The sequence below is a fragment of the Amblyraja radiata genome, chromosome 34 (assembly GCF_010909765.2).
Source record: "Amblyraja radiata isolate CabotCenter1 chromosome 34, sAmbRad1.1.pri, whole genome shotgun sequence".
NCBI classification, from domain to species: Eukaryota; Metazoa; Chordata; class Chondrichthyes; order Rajiformes; family Rajidae; genus Amblyraja; species Amblyraja radiata.
Genome location: NC_045989.1, coordinates 18,991,250 through 19,013,162, shown reverse-complemented (window position 1 = coordinate 19,013,162; position 21,913 = coordinate 18,991,250). Strand labels below are relative to the sequence as shown.

General features: G+C 40.6%; 2 protein-coding genes across 3 annotated transcripts in view; both read left to right on the top strand.

The window, feature by feature from the left end:
- Positions 1–5,616, top strand: part of clpx (caseinolytic mitochondrial matrix peptidase chaperone subunit X) — a 38,362-nt gene extending 32,746 nt beyond the window's left edge. For both annotated transcript variants that reach the window (XM_033050391.1, XM_033050392.1), the window contains 2 exons: positions 1,611–1,717; positions 3,922–5,616. In XM_033050391.1, coding sequence (XP_032906282.1) covers positions 1,611–1,717; positions 3,922–4,012 — 198 coding nt within the window. In that variant the 3' untranslated portion in view covers positions 4,013–5,616. The remainder of the gene's footprint in view (positions 1–1,610; positions 1,718–3,921) is intronic.
- A 3,722-nt stretch (positions 5,617–9,338) lies between these two features.
- pdcd7 (programmed cell death 7) lies at positions 9,339–16,060 on the top strand. The gene is made up of 6 exons (XM_033050064.1): positions 9,339–9,545; positions 9,594–10,811; positions 12,128–12,266; positions 13,781–14,017; positions 14,486–14,570; positions 15,853–16,060. The coding sequence occupies exons 1-6, from the start codon at positions 9,369–9,371 to the stop codon at positions 15,971–15,973; spliced, it is 1,977 nt and encodes a 658-aa protein (XP_032905955.1). The 5' UTR covers positions 9,339–9,368; the 3' UTR covers positions 15,974–16,060.
- Positions 16,061–21,913: the final 5,853 nt, after the last annotated feature.

The window sequence follows — 21,913 nt, the reverse complement described above, 5'->3', positions numbered from 1 at the left end:
AGGTCTTGATGTTTGTGTGTGGTTACTATTGTGTTCATGGCTTAGTTTAATAGCAGCATGGAGGAAGGAGTAAGAAAATGTAAACTTCTAAATGGGTTGGATTGAACTGCAGATGCTAGTTAACACCGATGACAGACACAAAATGCTGGAGTTACGCAGCGGGACTGGCAGCCTCTGGAGAGAAGGAATAAATTACGTTTCGGGTGGAGACCCTTCTTCAGTCTCAACCTGAAACCTCACCCATTCCTTTTCTCCATAGATGCTGCCTGTCCTGCTGAGTTGCTCCAGCATATTTTGTCTATCTTCTAAATGGGCATCTTAGATTAGAGCATTTTGTCTTGGTCACCCAGAAGTCTATTCTGCTACTTGGCCACTGATGTTGTATTCTTTGACCTTGTTTATTCGTCCATGTGGGCGTACTTCATCTGAGGCATTTCGAAAGTACAGCACAGAAACAGGCCCTTTTAGATAAATTAAACCTATTGTATTAGCATTGTCCACTCTCTGTGTTACTTCTTCAAAACAATTAGGATAATCTAGATCAAATCTTTTGAAATCCTTGCCAATAATTCATTATTAGACTTTGTTTCAGTGTGTTCTTTTATCATCTAGAGTGGGAATACCATTACATTTCCCATCATCGGTTTATAAATTCCTCAGGTTTTATATCACTTGAGAATTGCAAGCATTGATTAGCTATTCATCAGTCTTCTAGCGCTCATTCCCACAGAATGATCAAACATGAGCCGTAATGCCTCAGCTTTCTCTTCCTCAGATTTTAAAATGTGTGACTGCCCTTCATTCGGACTGAGTGCTTTGTCATCATTGAGTTTGATAAGTTGTTTATCCCCTTTGTCAATGTTGCCATATTTCATCGATCTTCAAATCATTCTGTGCTTCATTCTCCTTTTCTATCTCTTTGATAATTATCACTGCAGAACAATGATTTAATAGTTCTTCATCTTGCTGTGCTTTCTCTCTTAATGACCTGAATCCCATCTCATCCTTTTATTTAAAAATATTTTGTTTTATGTTCCCTGATTACTTTACTAATTGTTTTCTTGGCTGCATTCCTATTCCCTGCAGATCCTCTCTTAGCCTGCTGTCCTTGTACATGGCCTGTTTCTTTGCCCTGAATTATTTCCTTATATATTTATTCATCTGGAGTTTTACAAATTCAGTTTCTTTCTTTAGTTTTCCTGCATTTGTTTGAACACAGTTTTTAAATGCTTTCCATTGTCTGTCTTACATTGTTAATATTGCTGGTGATTGGCATTAAATGTCATTGACAATCAGACAGGCCAAGAGGTAAAATGCACTGATGTCTGACCACCAGCTCATCTAGTGTTCTGCATTTAAACGCACAGGCGTGGAAGCAGGACTGAATTGTCCACAGGGACGTTCCCTACAAAACTGGCAGCAGAGGTGGTTACAGTGCAGGATCTGCAGCCCAATAAGAGAGATTTCAGATATTTGCAAATAAGGGATGCAAACGCCCCATACCTTTCAGAGTTAAAGATTGTTAATTACCAAGTATTTCTAAGTGCTGGAAATTTAGTTTTTGTGTCTGAGATAAAACTGCAACTCCTAAAATTAAGCTGCATTTTCAGGAGAAGTTGCTGCTGGAGCCAATGTTTGAAGTGCCAAATTCTGACATTGTGGCTGTAGAAGTGGACAAAGACATAGTTGATGGAAAGAAACCACCTGGATATATACGGTAAATTTTCAACAGTCATTTATATCTGGGGAGAGTGAGAGCAACAAATACCAGAATCTCCTACGTGGTCTTTGTTCTGTACTTGTGTACCCTTGATGTAAGAGTATACAAGTTGTAAGTTAGTAGGAGCATCTGCTTACATTGTGGGCCTTCATGGGTTATCCAGCGAACTAGAATTGATCATGGAGACAATCGTTGATTATCCGTGATAATAACTCAAGGTTCTCAAAAGTAGGTTGTTATTGCCTATTTAATCTTTGTTCACCTGCATATCAGTTCTGGGAAAAAAACTGGGGTCATATATTTTTAACCATTTTGCATTTTAATAATTACCAGATTATTCCCATCTGGTGAGAGAAGCCAATGAAATCCCATTCAATCCTTGGCACACCCACATACTTCCTCTGAGCAGCTTCTGCCTTGCTGGTCAAAATATTCCTTAAATTAACTCAATATATTTACACAATGTGAAAATGTATTTCATTTTGTTTCCCCTAAAGCATTAAGGCTACACTTTCCAATTCCATTCTTAAACCGCTAGCTTTTCCGTTATGATTTTTCTATTCCTGAAGCCGCTGAAATACAATTCCTGAGGTAATATGGCACCACATTTTCTTACGTAGGCTAGGGTACTGTTCGATTCCACTCTACCCCATTGAAGACATAAAACCCTGTCTAAAGAACTGATGCACTACAATGTTGAGAACTATGTGCTGCACTCTGCATCTTCCTTCCCCTTTGATCTATCTATTGTACTTGAGCTTGAACTGATTGTATATCTGATCTTTTTGCACAGCATGCAAAACAAAGCTTTTCACTCTCTGTGTTAATAATAAACCTAAACTTAAACTCCATGGGGAATTCGTGTCAGGCAAATATAATGGCCACATTTTAGAACAGAAGGCTGTAAAATATTATGTAGGACTTGCAACTAGTTTTTCTTTAGGAGTCAGAGAATGGAATGTTTCCTTCGATCTGCAGAAGGAGTAAGCTGAAGGAACAATAGTTACAGTATAACTGCAGGCTGAAATATCTTAGATGTATTATTGTAGTGACAAATCTCCATCTAAACCTTTTGCTGATGTCTTGATTCTTAGTAAGATACAGCTGTTACATGATGCTACTTTACTTTCCCATTAACTGATAATGTATCAAAAAATGTTCTGTTCTGAAAGTGTGCATCATTATTTGCTGGGACAAGGAACTGCGGATGCTGGTTTACAATAAGAAGATACAAAAAATGGTGGGGTAACTCAGTAGGCCAAGCAGCATCCTTGGAGAATACCAATTGGAGACATTTCAGGTAATAATAATAATAATAATGGATGGGATTTATATAGCGCCTTTCTAGAATACTCAAGGCGCTTTACATCGCAGGTAAGGGTCTAAAGAAGGGTCCCGACCTGAAACGTCACCTATGCTGCCTGACCCGTTAAGTTACTCCAGCACTTTGTGTCTTTTTACTCTTTGTTTGCTCTTTGTCTCCTTGCTCTGTATATTAGTTTAATATTACTAAACATTAAAGACAAGCACAGCAAAAGAAAGTCATTCTTTCACTGGACCATTTCTTTTAATTACAGACTCACATTAGCCTCTTGCTTAACGGGTAGGTGTAGCACTCTGTCAAACATTGCCTGAATTTGAAAAGTGGTGTAGCTTTAGTTTAGCAGCTCTGTGGGTCTTGAGAAACAGTTCTTTTACAATTTCAGCTCTCCTTAAAATACTATACAGTCTATCCTCATTATTACAGACCTCTTTATAACGGATTTTGGTTATAGCAGACAAAGCATTCTCAGTAATCAGACACTATTGGCTCTCCAAGAACACAGACAGCTTGTTACTCTGCGGGAGGTCATTGTAATTGATAACCAATTGCTTTGATCGACACTTATGCAATTATTAAACAATTTAACAAACAGCCTTTAGTATTTTTAGCCTGCAGTAATCAAAATACATTTTAGCTGGTAAAAAGAACTTTTGAAAACTATTTGAAAACAACTCGTTGTTTCACAGAGTGACCGTTAAATGTTTGGAGCAAATCCCTTATTCTATTATAGTGGACAATCGGCAATAACAGACACCATTCACCCCCGATATTCTGTTATACTGAGGGTTATCTGTATAGAAAAATGTGACTTTTTTTTTTGAGCTACAAATTCCCCAAATGAACTTCTTTCAATTGAATTAATGTTTCCTCTTTTTAGAGCGGTATCGAAGGAGCCTGTTGAAGAAGAGTATGATTCTGGAGTGGAAGATGACCGATGGCATCGTCAAGTAGATGCAGCCAAGAACTAAACATAATATGGAGCAAAGTGTGCAAAGATGAGCCTCGTACAACATTGAAACTAGTTTTATTTTCATTAATTTTAAGGTGTTATTAACCTGTTGCTCTCACCAGAGAGTTACTGTTTGAAGAGAATGGTGGTTTGGAAGGGGTTAAAGGTTTCTATCCCCTCGGCATGATCTCAACAGACCTGGAAACTGATCATGTGATTGTAAAATAGCAAAACTTTGTACAGTGGACATTATGCCATCTTTGAATTTTACTGTAAGCACATTTCTAAATGTGTTTATTATATGTTACAATTTTAGCGGCTGCTTCCCTATAGTTTAGGAAAAAAATGTTCAGGAACAAACTGACTCTTGTACAATGAACAAGAACTCTGAACATCACTTTTCTTTCTCAAATGCATCTGAACGTTTCACTGTTTCTTTGTGCTAGAGGTGCTATAGTCATATTACAAAGATTTACATTAATTTAAAAAAATTAGAGATTCGTATTTGCATTCAAAGTGTAGGGATCAGATTGAGACATGAGGGACTATAGCAAAGATCAATGAAGTGAAAAATAAACAGGTTTTACTAACAGCTATTGTGAGGATTTCAGTTTCAATTCTTGATGTATAATGCTTTGGCCATGATTTTGGTTCCAATCTGCTTGTGGTGGTGTATACACAACATTGTTTTGAATATCTTTGATATTGAGCACAGTACAAATGCACAATATTTTTCTGCACTTCCTTCTGTGCTACTAGTGACCAGCAGTGGGATTGAATGTAATCCTTTAGACATTCAATTTATTGCAACACTAAAGGATATGAAGATGAATTACAGTAATTCTCTAGTTGTATAAATAAAGTGTACAAATTGAGCACTTAACAGGTTGCAGCATTTATGGCCTTGACACTTGTTTGAGCTGTTAATAAGCAGGCAAACAGACCTATTTAAATAAAGGGACTGAGGAAGAAGCAGGCAATCTGATATTAACTACTTTCATAGATGCTTGTTCATTCAGAACTGTAAGCATTTGCATCGCAGAAAATCCTAGATAACACTCATTTTTTAAATACTGAGAATTTTGGTGCAAAATATTCTAATTTTTAACTGGCTGATCCAAATTGGGCTTTGGATCACCAAACGTTAACAAAGATGATGAAAGGAATCTTCTTGCATTCATTACCTGATCTACAAGAAATATTTTCAGCTGTCCGCCAGATACCTTGGAAATAACTCTTTATGTCTGTTTCTACAGACTCAAAGTTGTTGGATGAAGGAGTACATCACCGTTGATTTGGTCCACCTCTCAATGTAGTAATGATTATTACCTGTAGTTAATGTCGGGCTCTCAAACAAGTTGAACCGCTTTGTTTTACACTGGCTAAGATTAGTGAACTGCAGAAGTCAAGTATGTGACTTTCTTAAATAAAAACAAACAAATTGAGGTTAGTCAGCCTTTACTTTCATTCGATTACTTTTGTGTCTCGTATGCTTTAGTGTGCTATTGGGCAGCGTGTTTGTCCACTTATTGGACAAGGATTTTTTTTTCTGTAACAACATTATGTACTTTACTTTGTTGTTTAGCCTGTTCATCCCACTGCCCCATTAAAAAATAACAAGAATCCTTGTAATTGCAACCTTGGTCACTATCTGCAAGGTGACGTATAATAACTTTACAATCAGAATTGTTTAAAGGGATTTTCAAACTTATTTAAAATTAATAATTTTATTTTCATAGTTCATTTTCATCGTTCCTGTTTCATGTAAATCCTTAATCACAAGATCCAAACACTTGAAAGGGATGCGAACATCTTGTGTTTGATATAACATCTAAAACATTTTGTGTTCGATATAACGCTGGATATGGATGAGCTAAGAGCGATTCCTTTCTTGTTTTTTTTAATTCTTTCTTCAGCTATATTTCGCTTTCATTGATGCCTTTATCAGTAACTAAATCTTTTCCCCATCCTCTCTCTTAATATCCTAAAGGCTCTTCATTCATTTGAGTCACTGCAGTTATCTATCTTCCTAGGGTTTCAATGTTTTGTGATTGCTTCCATTTTTTTCCATCTAGAACACAGCACAAGGAGCAAGCTTGTTGAATCTGCTCCATTATTAGCTTTTCAAACCTGTATTGGTGTATCTAACCACCTACCTTTTCTGTCCTTGTGCTAATGCCCTCCAGTGTGAACTTGGTCCTGCTGTTTATGATCCGCATATCAGATTCACAATTACTGCAAACTTTAAACGCAATGATCTACGACATCAAATGAGTGTTAGATTGTAAAATGTTCCAAGTATGAAGTGTTGCCAGGGTAAGAACATTCACAGTGAATGACAGGGCTGTGGGGAGTGTTGTAGAGCTGAGGGATCTAAGAGTGCAGGTTTGTAGTTAATTGAATGTCTCATCACCGATAGATAGGGTGATCGTGAAGGGTTTTGGTACATTGGCCTTCATCAGTCAGGATATTGAGTATATATGTTGCGATGTCATGTTACAGTTGTACAAGACTTTGGTGAGGCCACATTTGGAATATTGTGGCCAGTTTTGGTCACCCTGCAATAGGAAAGGTGTTGCATAACTGGCAAGAGTGCCGGGAAGATTTACGAAAATGTTGCTGGGACTTGACAGCCTGAGCTATAAGGAGAGGTTGGTCAGACTAGGACTTTATTCTTTGGATCACAGGAGGATGAGGGGTGATCTTATAGAGGTGTATAAGATCATGAGGGGAATAGATAGGGTAGATGCACTGTCTTTTATCCAGAGTAGGGGAATCAAGAACCAGTAGACATAGGTTAAAGATGAGAACAAAAAGATTTAGCGTGAACCTGAGGGGCAACTTTTTCGCTCAGATGGTGATGAGTATATGCAATGAGCTGTAAGAGGAGGTCGTCCCTCCTTTATTAAGCATGTGCCCCTTAATACCCTTTGGCAATAATTATTGGAAAAAGATAACAAAGCAACTAAAATTAAAGGAAAAGATCCTAAGGCAAATAACTCTCAATTGGGACAGCATAATATTCACCCTCATCGGGGTGGAGGGGCTTTTACAGAGGTTGCTTGAGATGACATAATGCCTCATCGCCCATGGAAAGTGATTAATCTCAGGAGACTCCTGGGCTGGTGCTCTATTTGTAGGAAAGAACTGCAGATGCTGGTTTAAATCGAAGGTAGACACAAAATGCTGGGGTAACTCAGCGTGACAGGCAGCATCTCTGGAGAGAAGGAATGCTTGACATTTCTGGTCGAGACCCTTCTGATACATTGTCATTGAGAAACATTGAATGGCATGGGATGCAATGGAACCAGCCATGTTCGTCGCTCTGAACAATTTAGTCCACCAGCCTAGCCATTATTTGCCAATTGCAAAGATCTGAAAACCTTTGCGTAACTCACGGACGCAGTATAACTGAACTGGTGAGAGTCCAATCCATTCTGCTAATCATCAATTGCCCGACTCGCTCTATGAGCCAGAATTTCCTGGTTGCCAATACTGTTTAGAGTACAGGTAGTTCTACTATAACGCGTGTCTCCATAACACAAATTGGATATGATGGGGATGCTGAAGTGGGGAACACTATTTACATTACACAGAACGTGTTGGTTAGAACATGATTTTGATCGGAACCACTTCAAAGTTACTTTGGACACTGACAAACAGAAAAAAAGGAAAAAAACTGTCTTGGATTTAATAAGTATAGGAGGAAAGAACTTACTTTGCAAATGGACTGTCTCCTACCTACTACCTATTTCGCTGAGGAATCAGGGTTACACACCAGGAAAACATTGTGTTTAATGAAAACCTGTAACTTGAAAAAGCGATTCTCATTAATTTCAACATAAATACAATAAAATTCAATAATTTGGCACCTCTGAATCAATCCCTTTTCTCTACCTATTGTCCTTGTGCTTGGCTTGATTGTATTTATGTAATGTCTGATAGCATGCAAAACAAAGCTTTTCACTGCACCTCAGTACATGTGACAATAATAAACGTAAACCTCAGGAGTTTGGTAATGCTAGATTAGTAGATGTTCCAGATTACTGAATGTCACTGCTATTAATCCCCAGATATATTTTTAGTTCACTTTTTACATCTTGCACACTGATCTAACAGATTTTACTGTGAACCCAGTGAGTTTACAGGGAATGAGAAATACACAAACACACCAGAACCCAGCTCTGGATATACACCTACCCTTATGCCTGAACCTTTGTATCCAGGATACAACCTCTATTGTGGCCGAATCCAGAGCACTCTGCCTTATGATCCAGTCCAATGAGTGAGCCAGGTGCCAAAATGAGTGTGCATTTAAAAGCCATGGTCCTGCGGAAGAGTGTGCTTTTCTTTGATGTTTAGAGACAGATACAAAGGAGTGGGAGACAAACAGCCTCTTACTAAAAACTGTAGATGGAACTTTCTCACTGGGATAATACATCCAGCTGACACTGGAATCCTAGTGATAGGAGCAGGATTAGACCATTCAGCCGATCAAGTCTACTCTTGCATTCAATCATGGCTGATCTATCTCTTCTTCCTAACCTCATTTTCCTGCCTTCTCCGCATGAACTCCAACACCCGTACTAATGAAGAATCTATCTCTGTCTTAATAATATCCATTGACTTGACCTTCTGTGGCAAAGAATTCCACAGATTCACCACCCTCGGACAAAATAAATTCCTCCTCCTCTCCTTGCTAAGGAACATCCTTTAATTCTGAGGCTTTGACCAGTAGTCCTAGAGTCTGCCACTGGTGTAAACATCCACTCCACATCCCCTCTAGCCAAGCCTTTCACTGTTCGGTAAGTTACAATCTTCTTTCGTGTTGCGTGCACAGCCTAAAGTTGTAGGACAACTTGTTCTATTTGATCTTCCGTTTGTGCACGTCGAGTTGATTGCATTAGTCGAACAGGGCGGACCACGTGAAGGTTGCAATCTTCCACCCCGGTAAGTTACAATGGAGTCCCACCGTCATTCTTTCATAGAAACATAGAAAATAGGTGCAGGAGTAGGCCATTCGGCCCTTCGAGCCTGCACCACCATTCAATATGATCATGGCTGATCATCCAACTCAGTATCCTGTTCCATGAATGAATGAATGTTATAAATGATGTTCAGCACAGACATCGTGGGCCGAATGGTCCCGACCCGAAACGTCACCTATCCCTTTTTCTCCACAGATGCTGCCTGACCCGCTGAGTTACTCCAGTATTTTGTGTCTTATGAAAAGTGGCGGGTGGTCTGAACATTGGTGCTGTAGTTGATGTGGGAGACTGCAGGCGGCGCTCAAGGACACACTGCGGCCTCCGTTTCCCCTGGCCGCCGCCTGGTGGCGCTGTCAGTCGGACTGGGCGGGAACGGCGACGGCGTCGATGGAGTGGGCGCCGCCATCTTACCGCGGGCCACCGGCCGCCGCCAACTTGGCCCCGCCGCGCTGCCACGGCCGCCACCCCTCATACACCGCGGGCGGGCAGGGCCAGGGCCAGGGCCAGGGCGACCCTGCCACCCGGGGGCAGCACGGCCGGGTTGGAGGCGACTGGAGGCCGGGTGTCGCGGGACGGGACAGAAGACTCGCCGGCGCCCCGGGTAGTCTCGAGCCGGCCTGGGGCCCGGGGCGCGGCCTGTACCCGGGGCCTGAGGAGCAGCAGCCGGTGGACGGCCCTGCCCGCCCGTGGGGCTACGGACCGCCGCCCGGTCTCGACCGCCCCCCCAAGCCGTGGGATCAGCCGGACTACCCCAACCTGCCAGGACTACCCCAGGAGCAGAAGGAGCTCCGGCCCCAACACTACGAATGCAGAGAGCAGCCCTGTCCCACTGGAGGCTTCCCTCGCCAGGAGGCTTCCCACCCAGCCTACCCCTACCAAGACCACTATCCCCAGCAGGGACAGCGGCATCAGCTCCCTCCTCCTCCTCACCCCTACCAGCACAAACCCCTGGACTCTCCACAGCAGCAGTATCCCTATCGAGGACATTCCCATCCCTTCCCAGAGAGAGCTGGGCCACCGCCTAACATTCAGAATGTGGCTTCTCAATCCGAAATCACTTCTTGCCAGAACCAAACTCTGCCTCAGGCTGGAGGTCCCAACTTGCCTGCTGGATATGGACCCCAAAACAATCCATTATTAAACCAGAGCCACAATAATCAGCATAACTTTTCACATCTACCAGTGGATGGACCATCGTGGAAAAATGAACATGGCATGCAGTACAAAAATGAGGAGATGGCAAAGCCTTGGTCCAACGTTGCCAATTTCCCACAAGGTTCGAAAGACATCAGTATGGAGCAACCACATAGAAATGAATCAATGGCCAATTTCTTGCCACCCGAACAATTCTCGCATGACTTCAAAAATAGCGAATTAACCAAAGAGCAAGATGAATTTTGGCTGAAGAGGTTTGTGTCAAAACGTAGATTGCAGCCTTCAGAGATTAAAAAATCCAAAACTCTGCCATTAGTTAGTGAAGTGAAAGAATCAGTGTTGAGTGTTTGTAAACTTGTGGCTGAGCTGACTGTTCTGTGCCAGCATTTGAGACAAAATGTGGAAAATGAAGATAATTGGACAAAATCTTACCAGAAAGCAATTGAGGTGAAAACTGTATTACAGGAAAAATTAAAGGCACTGACAGATAGTGAGTACATCAGTAGAGTGAAAAAGAAACTGGGGGCAATTAAGAAGAAAAGAAGAAATATTCGTAGGAAAAAGCAGGAGAGCTGCTTAGCAAATCAGGAGCACGAAGAGAGGATGGCGGAAAAGGAAGCGAAGATTGACACGTGGAGAATGAAGCGTGTTCGAGAAGTTGAAGAGAAGAAGAGGGTATTAAATCAAATCTTGATTATATTTCATGTGTAACTGTAGTTTGATATGTTCTTAGTAAATATATTATCCAAATATTTGCTGCAATACATTGTTAACTAGGGAAGCAAAACGTACACATTTATGGTAGACTATGTACATAGATTACTTGGGTTTGCAAATAGTTTGATGGAAGACTGTTCGCATATGCAAGAATTTGTTAATGTTTAGAGATACTGCGTGGAAACAGGCCCATCAGCCCACCAAGTCCACTCCAACCATCGATCGTTCTATGTTATCCCACTTTTGCATTCTACACACTAGCAGTAATTTACAGAAGCCAATTAACCTACAAGCGTGCATGTCTTTGGGATGTGGGAGGAAACCGGAGCACCCAGAGAAAACCCACAGGGTCACAGTGAGAACGTACAAACTCTGCACAGACAGCACCTGTAGTCAGGATCAAAGCTGGGTCTCTGGAGCTGTGAGGCAACAACTCTAAGCCTCGCAACTGCACTGCCCTAATGCCCCTGGTAATATTGTGTTGCGCCATGGTACTTTTTCCCCCACAGGTGAGTGAAACTAAACACCAGTCAGATCTTTGGCTACATTGGGTGTCACAGTGATGCCCAATTTCAGAAGGTGGCAATGCACAGTGTTTGCAGCGAAGGCAATGGGCCGTAATTAGAAATGCTGCAATAATTTAATGCCAATTGTTTCATAGAGATCAGTGCACTCAGTGTACCTGGGCATCTTTAATTGATGGATGGGGTACTGTTTGATGTGTGCGGGTCTGTGAGTGTGGGTGTACCTGCGGATGTGAAGAGCTATTGACAACAACAGTACTGACTTAGAAGGATGAGGGGGTATCTTATAGAAACATATAAAATTATAAAAGGACTGGACAAGCTAGATCCAGGAAAAATGTTCCCAATGTTGGGCGAGTCCAGAACCAGGGGCCACAGTCTTAGAATAAAGGGGAGGTCATTTAAGACTGAGGTGAGAAAAAACGTTTTCACCCAGAGAGTTGTGAATTTATGTAATTCCCTGCCACAGAGGGCAGCGGAGGCCAAGTCACTGGATGGATTTAAGAGAGAGTTAGATAGAGCTCTATGGGCTAGTGGAATCAAGGGATATGGGGAGAAGGCAGGCACGGGTTAGTGATAGGGGACGATCAGCCATGATCACAATGAATGGCGGTGCTGGCTCGATGGGCCGAATGGCCTCCTGCACCTATTTTCTATGTTTCCATGACTCTTTCATTTAGCTTTCAAGTTTACTCTGCAGTTCTTTGAACATTCAAAGCAACCAGATTTCATGGTATGTTTGTTTTGTAGGAACGTGAGCTAAAAGCTGCAGCCGACAGCGTCTTGTCAGAAGTGCGGAAAAAACAGGCAGATGCAAAAAGATCAGTGGATATCCTCCGAGCACTGGAGAAATTACGGAAATTAAGGAAGGAAGCTGCAGCTAGAAAAGGTGAGCAACGCGTTACACTGATAGAGTCAATTACATATGAGGTTGACTGACAAGGGATGGACAGACTTATCAAAACTGCTTGTAGAACATTTCTCATTTGCAGCATGCAAGGTCCTTTGTGTCGGCTTTTCTAACGGTCAAACTAGTGCAAGCTGATGAATTCTTTGGCACAGTGGTCATTGCCTGAACTACACAACACCCGTTCCTTTTCTGTTGATCTTTCTCACACAGTTGGAGTCCATCAAGTATAATGATAACTGTATAATGTTTACAGGGTGAAATGCAATTTCAAAGAGACCAGAATATTTTCCCCACTTGGAACTAAATTATTTGCTGTTATCATTAATATTTACCTACGTTTGGCCTTAAGAACCATCACTTCTTTAAAAACATCTTTTGGGTATGAGGAAATAGTTAGTTCCAGCAATTACACTTGACTTGCTACCAATAGGAAAGTTCAACTCTACAAAGAGATCAAGAATAGGAAAGATATATTCTGTTTTGTACACTGCAGCAATACGGTAGTCTGAATTTTATTATTGTAGCATTCGGCCTAGTTATGTGGCAATTATAACCATAGAAGCACAAGAGACTGCAGATGAGATCTGGAGCAAAAGATAAGCTGCCAGTGGAACTCAGGGGGTCAGGAAGCATCTGTGAAGGCAGTGGGATAGTTGATCTTTCGAGTCGAGACCCTCTTATCGGGACTGACCATAGAAAGAGGAGTGAACTGGAGTAAGGAGTGAACTGAACTGAAAGAGGAGGGATGAGAAAGGAGCTGGCAGGTGATAGGTGGATCCAGGTGAGATGGGGTTGATGGACAGTTTGGAGAGTGAAAGCTGGCGATAGGGACAGAGGCCAGGGTATGGTTAGTGGGAGTGGCAGTCATGGAGAGATTTGTCGCGTAGAAAGGGCTGAGGGGGAGAAAGTGTGAGAAGCAGTGAGACCACGTTGTAGCAGACTGAAATGATGAAGAATGATGTGCTCGATGCAGAGCTGGCAGTGTGAAAGATGAGGACTGGGGGAAGTTGGAGGAGGTGCAGGTGAATCATAGAAACGTTCAACACAGAGGTGATCCCTTTCAGTGTCCTCCTCATGCATGATGGCTGGCAGCTGTCTATATTCATCCCATTTGCCTTCAGTAGCCCTCTGACCCTCCACAATTTCTTTATCCAAGTAACATCTAAATGCCTTTAAGAATAATTCTGACAGATTTCAACTTGCTGTAAAACACAAATAGGGTCTGTTTTGTCACGGGGGTTCTTTGTGGACGCAGGGTTTTATACTCCCAATTTAGTTTACAAATTTTACGGAATAAATTTATAAACATCAGGATATTCTGAAGGACTGTCAGACGTTTATGCTACCGGATTCCATATGTAATGTTTTTTTCAAATTATTATAGATACAAACTCTAAACTAAGTTTCCTTCAGAGATTTTATTTCTATGTACTCAGTATGTAAGAATATAATTAATACTATTCAATGATTCATATAAAGTGTTGTTTCCGCAGGTGTTCATCCTCCTTCCTCAGCTGATGAAACATTCGAGCTTCATGTTGAAAGGCTGAGAAAATTAATTAAAATACGCAGTGATCTGTATGATGCAGAGGAAAGAGCCTTGAGAGTTATGTTGGAAGGGGAACAGGAAGAAGAAAGGAAAAGAGAAAATGAGAAAAAGTTGAAAAAAGAGAGAGATAAACTAGAAAAACAGCAACGTGAAGTTGAATGCATGTTGTTTGGAGATTCAGGTACCTGTAACAGCTGGATATTACTTGTTGTGAAAGGAAGGAGAAATTCAATTGTTGTATGTGTAACTGATGGTGTTTCTGATCATCCACCAATGATCAAAACTGGCTGCTACTCCACAACAATCAAAGGTGGCTGACCTGAAACACCTCTTTGTGGATGCTGTTCGACTTGCTGAGTACCTCAAACTTTTTTTTGCTTTGGTTTAGATTCACACCATCAGCAATGTACTTTTATGTGGATGGCTTTGAATCATAATTTTATTTAGCTCACTGGAGTTGCTCCATTAAGTGGATACAATAAAGGGAGATTTCCTTATTGTAAATCTACTTTGAGAGCAGTGCCTTTTATTGAGCCTGGTTATTTCTCCCACCCAAACATTAGTGTCACTGCTTAACCTTGGAAGGTAATGTTATCCTCGCTACAAGGAAACACCAGGTGATTTTGATATGTTTTACTTTGTGCAATAGAATTACCTCCAGACCACCCTCTACAGCCATTTTGCCAATATTATCTGCAAGCTGAACATTCCTCCCACATCCTTGTACAAATCAGGTAAGCATTAATTCATGTTCCAAATATTGGTATATTCCTCTAAAGAGTGAGGGAAAAGTGATTATTCGAACCTATGGAATATTTTCACAATTTGAAATATCTTACTGAAAGTACTTTCAAAATCATACTTTATGTTTAAACACAATATTACGTAGTACTTGTTTTGCCGACAAAATTGTACACTGGATACGTGTACAGTTCAGGTAACGCTGCTCTATATCAATCTAGTTTTTAATTTTTGAGGGTGCCTATAAGCTGTACCAGCTACCGTCACAAAGTAAGCACTGACAAAGTGTATTCGAGAAGGAAATATTCTTTGAGTGAGGACTGTATTCGTAGTTTGTAATTATGTGATGAGAAGATGCTGTAGCTTTGCATTTTTGCAAAAATTAATTAAACAGGGCCAATACTTCAAGTTGACTGGTTAACACGCAACAAAAACTTGAGCTTTTCACGGCTCAAAAGCTTTTCACTGTACCTCAATGCACGTGACAATAAACTAAACCCAACTCAAGTTGTTTGTAAAAGAAAATTGTTAGCCAATTGTTTGGAAGGATTCAAGCCATTCATCTAAAATTAAATTGGTTAAGCAGCACTGGAGCCAATGAACTGACGAAGGGTCTTCACCTTAGAACACTCACTCTTTCTCTTTCAACAGATGACGTCTAACCTGCAGAATGTTTCCAGCATTTTGTTTTTACTCCAAATTTTACGTATCTGCAATTTAAATTCAAATTTTTTTAATCTACCCCAAGTGTCTTGATTTTTAATAACCTTACTGGCATAGTTTCCCCACACCAATTCATTTAATAGCTGTCAAGGAAAACTAGCTTAGACATAAAATGCTGGAGTAACTCAGCAGATGGAGCAGCATCTATGGAGAGAAGGAATTGGCGACGTTTCGGGTCGAGATCCTTCTTCAGCTTCCTGAATTTACCAGCTTCCTTGATATTGTCCAAAGGATCTTTCTTGTAGTTCAGAGTTGGAGAATCGCACAACCTTTTTCCTGCTTTCACATGAGTTGGGCTAGTATCTGTGTTCATGATCACCATGCTGCAAGCAGTCGCTTTTTTTAATATAGCTATCCAATCTTCCTTAATTTACTTTTTTTTTAAATTGGATTTAATGTTATCCTCTCAGACCTCTGACACACTTATACAGATGCTATTTGAAGCCTGTGTGGAGAATAATGGGAACAGGCAGAATTAATTAGCCATAATTACATAATGGTGCATTTCTAAAGTGTGCAGTGACAATGCAATATTATTCTCTTCCCCACAAGGCAAGAATGGGATCGATACCTTTGCCCGGGAGACCATCCCGATGGGAGTAGTATTCCGCAAGGTTGGATCTTTCCATGTCCACCTTCATCAGACACGTGGGGAACGGCACTCAAACAGTAACGAGAGATGATCTTGTTCTCTTCAGCCTGGGCTATTTTGTTACGGAATAGTATCTGTTTTATAATAAATAAATGTGGATTTACCTTATTTAGTGCTCTGTGCCTGTTTTGATCAAAATGAAATCATAAAACTGGAGAATCCCTCCATGGCTTTGCAGGCAAAGGCAGAACAAATGTCCATAGGTGCTTTACAGCACTGCAGGCTTATGTATGTGATTCATAGTTATTACGTGATGTTACTAAATGTTGATGCCACGGAAGGAATACAGTAAATCTCAGGTAATCTGCTGTATAATCATTTGGAAATCCCAATTGTTAGGCATCTTGCTGACCAGATAATGGCACGTTTCCTCCTGACTCACTGAGGTCCAGGTTTTCTTGCACACTTTAAACATACCAGGTTCATTGGGAAATTTACAGTATTACCTGAAAATGTGAATTAAAAAATGCGTCAATCTATTAATAATAACAGACAATAATCCAAAAGATTTGTGGATCTGGCACCACCGATGCCCCTAAACATTGCAGATTATTGAGGTTTTACTGTATGTGAGAACTATAACAAGTTTATTAACCTACTAATTTGTCTCTTGTGGCAAGGCTCAAAGGAGGTTGAGACCAGAGGTAATCTTAATCTGAAATGTGGCTGAAAGTCATGAGGTGAAAAAATAAAATATCCTTCTATATTTCTTAAGTTCTCATCATTGAGAAATGAAAATGACCTCCATAAGACACGCACGTCAGCACACCTTCCTCCCAGTGGTGGCCTCCATTAGAAGCAGCATCATAATTACTGTCCCACCAGTTTTATATAGGAAGCTTCATTATAAATGTGGATAAAGGGATTGAATAGAAAATGTATTGATAGAAAGTATACACTTAACAATTAACAAATATTTCTAAGGAGGATCTCACATTCTGTCTTGTCTTTGTGCTTTAAATTTAGTCATGAACTTAAATCTAGCATTACATCTAAATAAATATGATCTCATCAAAAGTTTTAGAAAATATTCTCCTGCAAGATAGAATAATATTAATAAGAGGCCATTTCATTATTTCACAAATGTTTTTATTGTGGGGGAGAGCAGGGTTTAAAGATACAACAAGGAAGGGGCATCATGTGGAAGGCAGGGATTGAGGTTGGGATCAATTCCACTTTCTGGTTTTCGGTGTGTGGCCATGTAGTTTGCAGCGCATCATCCGATGGATGGAAAGGGCTAACAGTTAACATTCAAGGTTGAAGATCCTTCATCAGAACGAGGAGAGCAAGAAACCAAGTAAATTGCTGCGGGAGTGGAGGCAGAATGGACAGAACCTAGTTGAGTTTAAGAAGAAGGGTCTCAACCCTAAACGTCACCCACTCCTCTCCAGAGATGCTGCCTGTCCTGCTGAGTTACTCCAGTTTTTTGTGTTCATATCTGAGTTTATTATCATATGCAAAGTACGGTGAGGTACTTATGGAAATCTTGGTTACAGCAGTATCCTGGATACAGTATTTATTGCTCGCAGGTAGTGTCCACATTGTATTTTATGTCTGCGTTCGTTTTGAATGTGTGGGTTTGTTGGTTGGGGGCTTCTGGACATCTGAATTTCCCTGAGGGGATCAATAAAGTTATTATTATTAATATTATTATTACATAAACACTGACCGCACGCAATATCACAAATTATGCATAAGTAGCACCTATTCTACAAGGTAGTCAAAAGTCTACAAAAAAAACAAGACTGTAAAAGCACCATTGGACCATATTCACCTACTCCTTGCCTGTTCATTTGTTTCTAAGCTTTGTAAAAGTTTCTATTGTACCTGCTTCGACCACCTTCTCTGGCAGCACATTCTGAGCATTTGCCACGCTATGTTTTAAAAAAAACCTGCCTTGTGACTCTCCTTTAAACTTGCCCTCTCTCACCTTTAACCAAAGCCCTCTGCTCTAGTGTTTAACGTTTCCACCCTGGGACAATGTTTTATCTCCAATTATAGAAATCATTTGGGTATGAAAATAAATGATTTTTCAACTTGTAATAGCCATCATTGGGATTAGAGAGAAAAGGAGCATGAAATCTAAATCTGGATTCTGAATCATCAAACTGCTTAATTTGAGTCGTCTGAAACCTGACGTAAAATGCATCTTCAAGATCGCAATAACATGCTATGTTCAGTCAAGTGTTGGTGTTTGGAATCGGAAACCAAATTTAATTCCACCTCCAGCAGGTGGCAGTATATGCAAGGATGCAACTTGCACACTGGAAATATTTTACTGGAGCTATATTGCTTCTCAAAATAAAAGCTCGTACTTGCAAATGGATTGTTTACTTTTCAGAACGAGTTTAACTAATGGGCAGATTGACTTTATCAAGAGTGTTTAATTGTTATATGTACTAGCAACAGAATAGTGAAATAATGCATAAATATATACAATGTTAATAAGCATAATATTTGATAATCATAATAGCGTAAAGCCGAAGTCTGTAGTGCAACCAAAACAAAGTGCATAGAAGATCATGTTTGCTGAGGCTAGTGTTGTACCTTGTTCAAGAGCCTTATGGTTGCTGGAAAGAAGCAGTACTTGAACCTGGATGTCAAGGCTTTAAGACTCCTGTACCTTCTTCCCGATGGTAGCAGCGAGATGAGAGTGTGGTCAGGGTGGTGTGGGTCTTTAACATATTGGGTGCCTTGTAGATCCCTTCGACGGTGGGGAAGTCAGTACCCATGACAATGTCCAGCACTTTGAGAAGTAGGCTGGGATGCTGATGCAGATTTGTTTCATTGAAGTTGGAAATCGGGTAGGAAATATCAATGTAAAGTTGTCCATATTTTGCTACATCCTAGCACAAAACGATCTACACTGATCCATGTCAAAATGTACCATGCAGATGTCCTGCTTTTAAAGCATTGTGTTACTGCAGACTTTGTGGGATCCATTTAACGATGTCCATAAACAATGGTTAGTATCCTGTGAAGGAAAATCAACTATTTTAGCATAATTCAACAGTTCAGACTCACAGAAGCCTAAAATTCCCTTTGCCCTGGTGTTGACCTGCCTCAGCCTGTCTGCTGCTGAAACCTTAATCCGTTATGTTACTATCTTAATACACAACTATTCAAGCCCCATCGTGATTGACCACCTGTCTCTCAGTCTCCCAGTATAAGAAGGTGGTTATATAAAAGCAGCTGTTAAATTATTGAATTTACCTAAACTAATATTGGACTTCACAAAAATGATGCACAGGTTCCTCATCCATCCATTCAAGCAATGGAGATTCAGAAGATAGACACAAAAAGCTGGAGTAACTCAGCGGATCAGGCAGCATCTCTGGAGAAAAGGAATAGGTGACGTTTCGGGTTGAGACCCTTCTTCAAACTGAGAGCCGGGAAACGAGAGATATAGATGGTGATGTAGAGAAATATAGAACAAATGAATGAAAGATATGCAAAAGAGTAACGATAAAGTAAACTGACCATAGTTAGCTGTTTGCTAGGTGCGAACGAGTTCACTTCATCTAAGTGTCCTTTTATAGAACTAATCTAGATCTCCCTCCTTGTCTCCAAGTCCACTCCTTCCATTCACCGATCTCTCTTCAACTTTGTTCTCTAATGGCTCACAGATCCAGCAGCATCTCAATTTCAAACAGCTCAATCATTTGTTTTATCCCTCCATGGCTTTGCCCCTGGTTACCTCTGTAACTCCAACAACCCTTGGTTCCTCTAACTGGATCTCCAACCCCCTTCCACCATATACTTCTTAAACCTCTCCTCGAGCATTCTCCTTTTAGCTAACAATTCTGATCCATACTCTCCTCATCTGACATAATACATCCCTTTCTGAGTCAATCTTTCTCTGCCAATGCTTCTGTGAAGAGCCCTGAGGCATTTTTGTGAGCGTCACAATATGAGCACGTAACCATATAAAAGAGGCACCAGGGATGGTATTTACACAGATAATCGATGGGAACTGTGTTTCTATCCTCTTGCATGGGGACATTTTATGTTGTTCATTATCCTAAGAAGCTTTAACAGTAATCACCGACTGCCACATAAAGAATCGGATAACCATCAGCTTCCCAGCAGTAGAACTGTATCTAGTATCAGCGCTTACCTTGAAGATATTTTGAACAGCACAATTGGCTTTCAGTCCTGATTTCCAACAGTAAGCAAATGTTGACATTATTATGGGCATAACAAGATGGTAAATTATTATTTATTTGCATAACATACTTTATTTAAAATATTAATGTATCTAATGTATCCAATATATAAGAAATATAAAAATAAAACGTCTTATAAGTATTTGTGCAGGAAGGAACAGCAGATGCTGGTTTAAACTGAAGATAGACACAAAAAGCTGGAGTAAGTTAGTTGGACATGCAGCATCTCTGGAGAGAAGGAATGCATGGCGTTTCGGGTTGAGACCTTTCTTCAGACTGGTTAGGAATAAGGGAAACGATATACAGGTGATGATGTAGAGAGATAAAGAAAGATATGCAAAAAACGTTACGATGATAAAGGAAACATGTAATTGTTAGCTGTTTGTTGGATGAAAACAAGAAGCTTGTGCGACTTGGGTGGGGGAGGGTGAGAGAGAGAGGGAATGCCGGGGATACCTGAAGTTAGAGAAATCAATATTCATACCACTGCCCAAGCGAAATATGAGATTTGATGCTGTCCAGTTTTTTTAGTCCAGTGTAAATTTTGGGGGACATGAAATGCAGGACAGTAAATAAAAGAACAAAGGCTATAGGTATGATAAATGTTTAAAAGTTATTGAATTTTGCACTGTGGAATTGTTTTCCAAAGTGCTTGGTGGAATTAGGTGAATTCTAGAGGCATCTAATTCAATCATTCTGGTTAGTTATTGCCTGTTTCTGCGATGCTTTGTAATGGGCGGTGAACATGATGTTTACTTTCTGTGTGTCTTATGTAAAATACTCCGGAAAATGAGAGTCCTGGGAAAACATAATCAAAGCAATTTTATTTCGCTCCTTGAAGATACACAGTTCTCTCTCTCTGACAAGTTAATGCAAACAAGAAAATCATTCTTAAATCTTGCACTTATATTTTGGGGAAGCCCTGGATCATTAACAATGTTTCTATGGCTTTGTTTTTAGTTTGGTTTAGTTTAAAGAGCGCACAAACAGGCCTTTGGCCCACTGCGCCGACCAGTGATCCCCGTACACTAGCGCTATCCTACTGGGGAACATTTTACAATTTTTAACAAAACCAATTAACCTACAAATCTTTACATCTTTGGAGGGTGGGAGTGGTGGGAAGAGCGTTCAAACTCAGTACAGGCAGCACCCGTAATCATGATCGAACCCGGGTCTCTGGCCTGTAGGGCAACAGCTCTACCGCTGCGCCACTGTGCCACCCCCATTATGTAACAAAATACCTCTGGCTGACTATTTGTGATAATTATCTAAGAATGATGTTGGGCATATTGAACTCAATTATATTTAATAGTTTCTAAAATTCCTTCTCAACTTCTCACAAATAAAAGCCTTGTGACAGAATTGAAAAACTAAAAACGATTATGGGATTGCTGGAAATATGAACTAAAAACAGAAAACTCTGGAAATGCTGCTTTGAATGAGGAAAGAGTTTGGCGTTTCTCATTTTCTAAGATGCTGTTCAGTCCTGCAGTTTAATCAAAGTAAGTCTGTCTTGCCCTGATGGCCATGCACCTATTTGGAGAAGAAATCTCACCCAGAATTGAGCTTTTGGATCAGACAGTTCACCAATTCCACCAAAGGCTTTCAATAGGTTGCAATCTCTTGATCAATCCACCACATATCAATGGGCCAGGGCAGCATGGTGGCACAGCGGTAGAGTCGCTGCCTTACAGTGCCAGAGACCCCGGTTCAATCCTGACATTGACTGCTATCTGTATGGCGTTTGCATGTTCGCCGTGTGCCCGCGTAAGTTTTCTCCGGGTGCTCCGGTTTC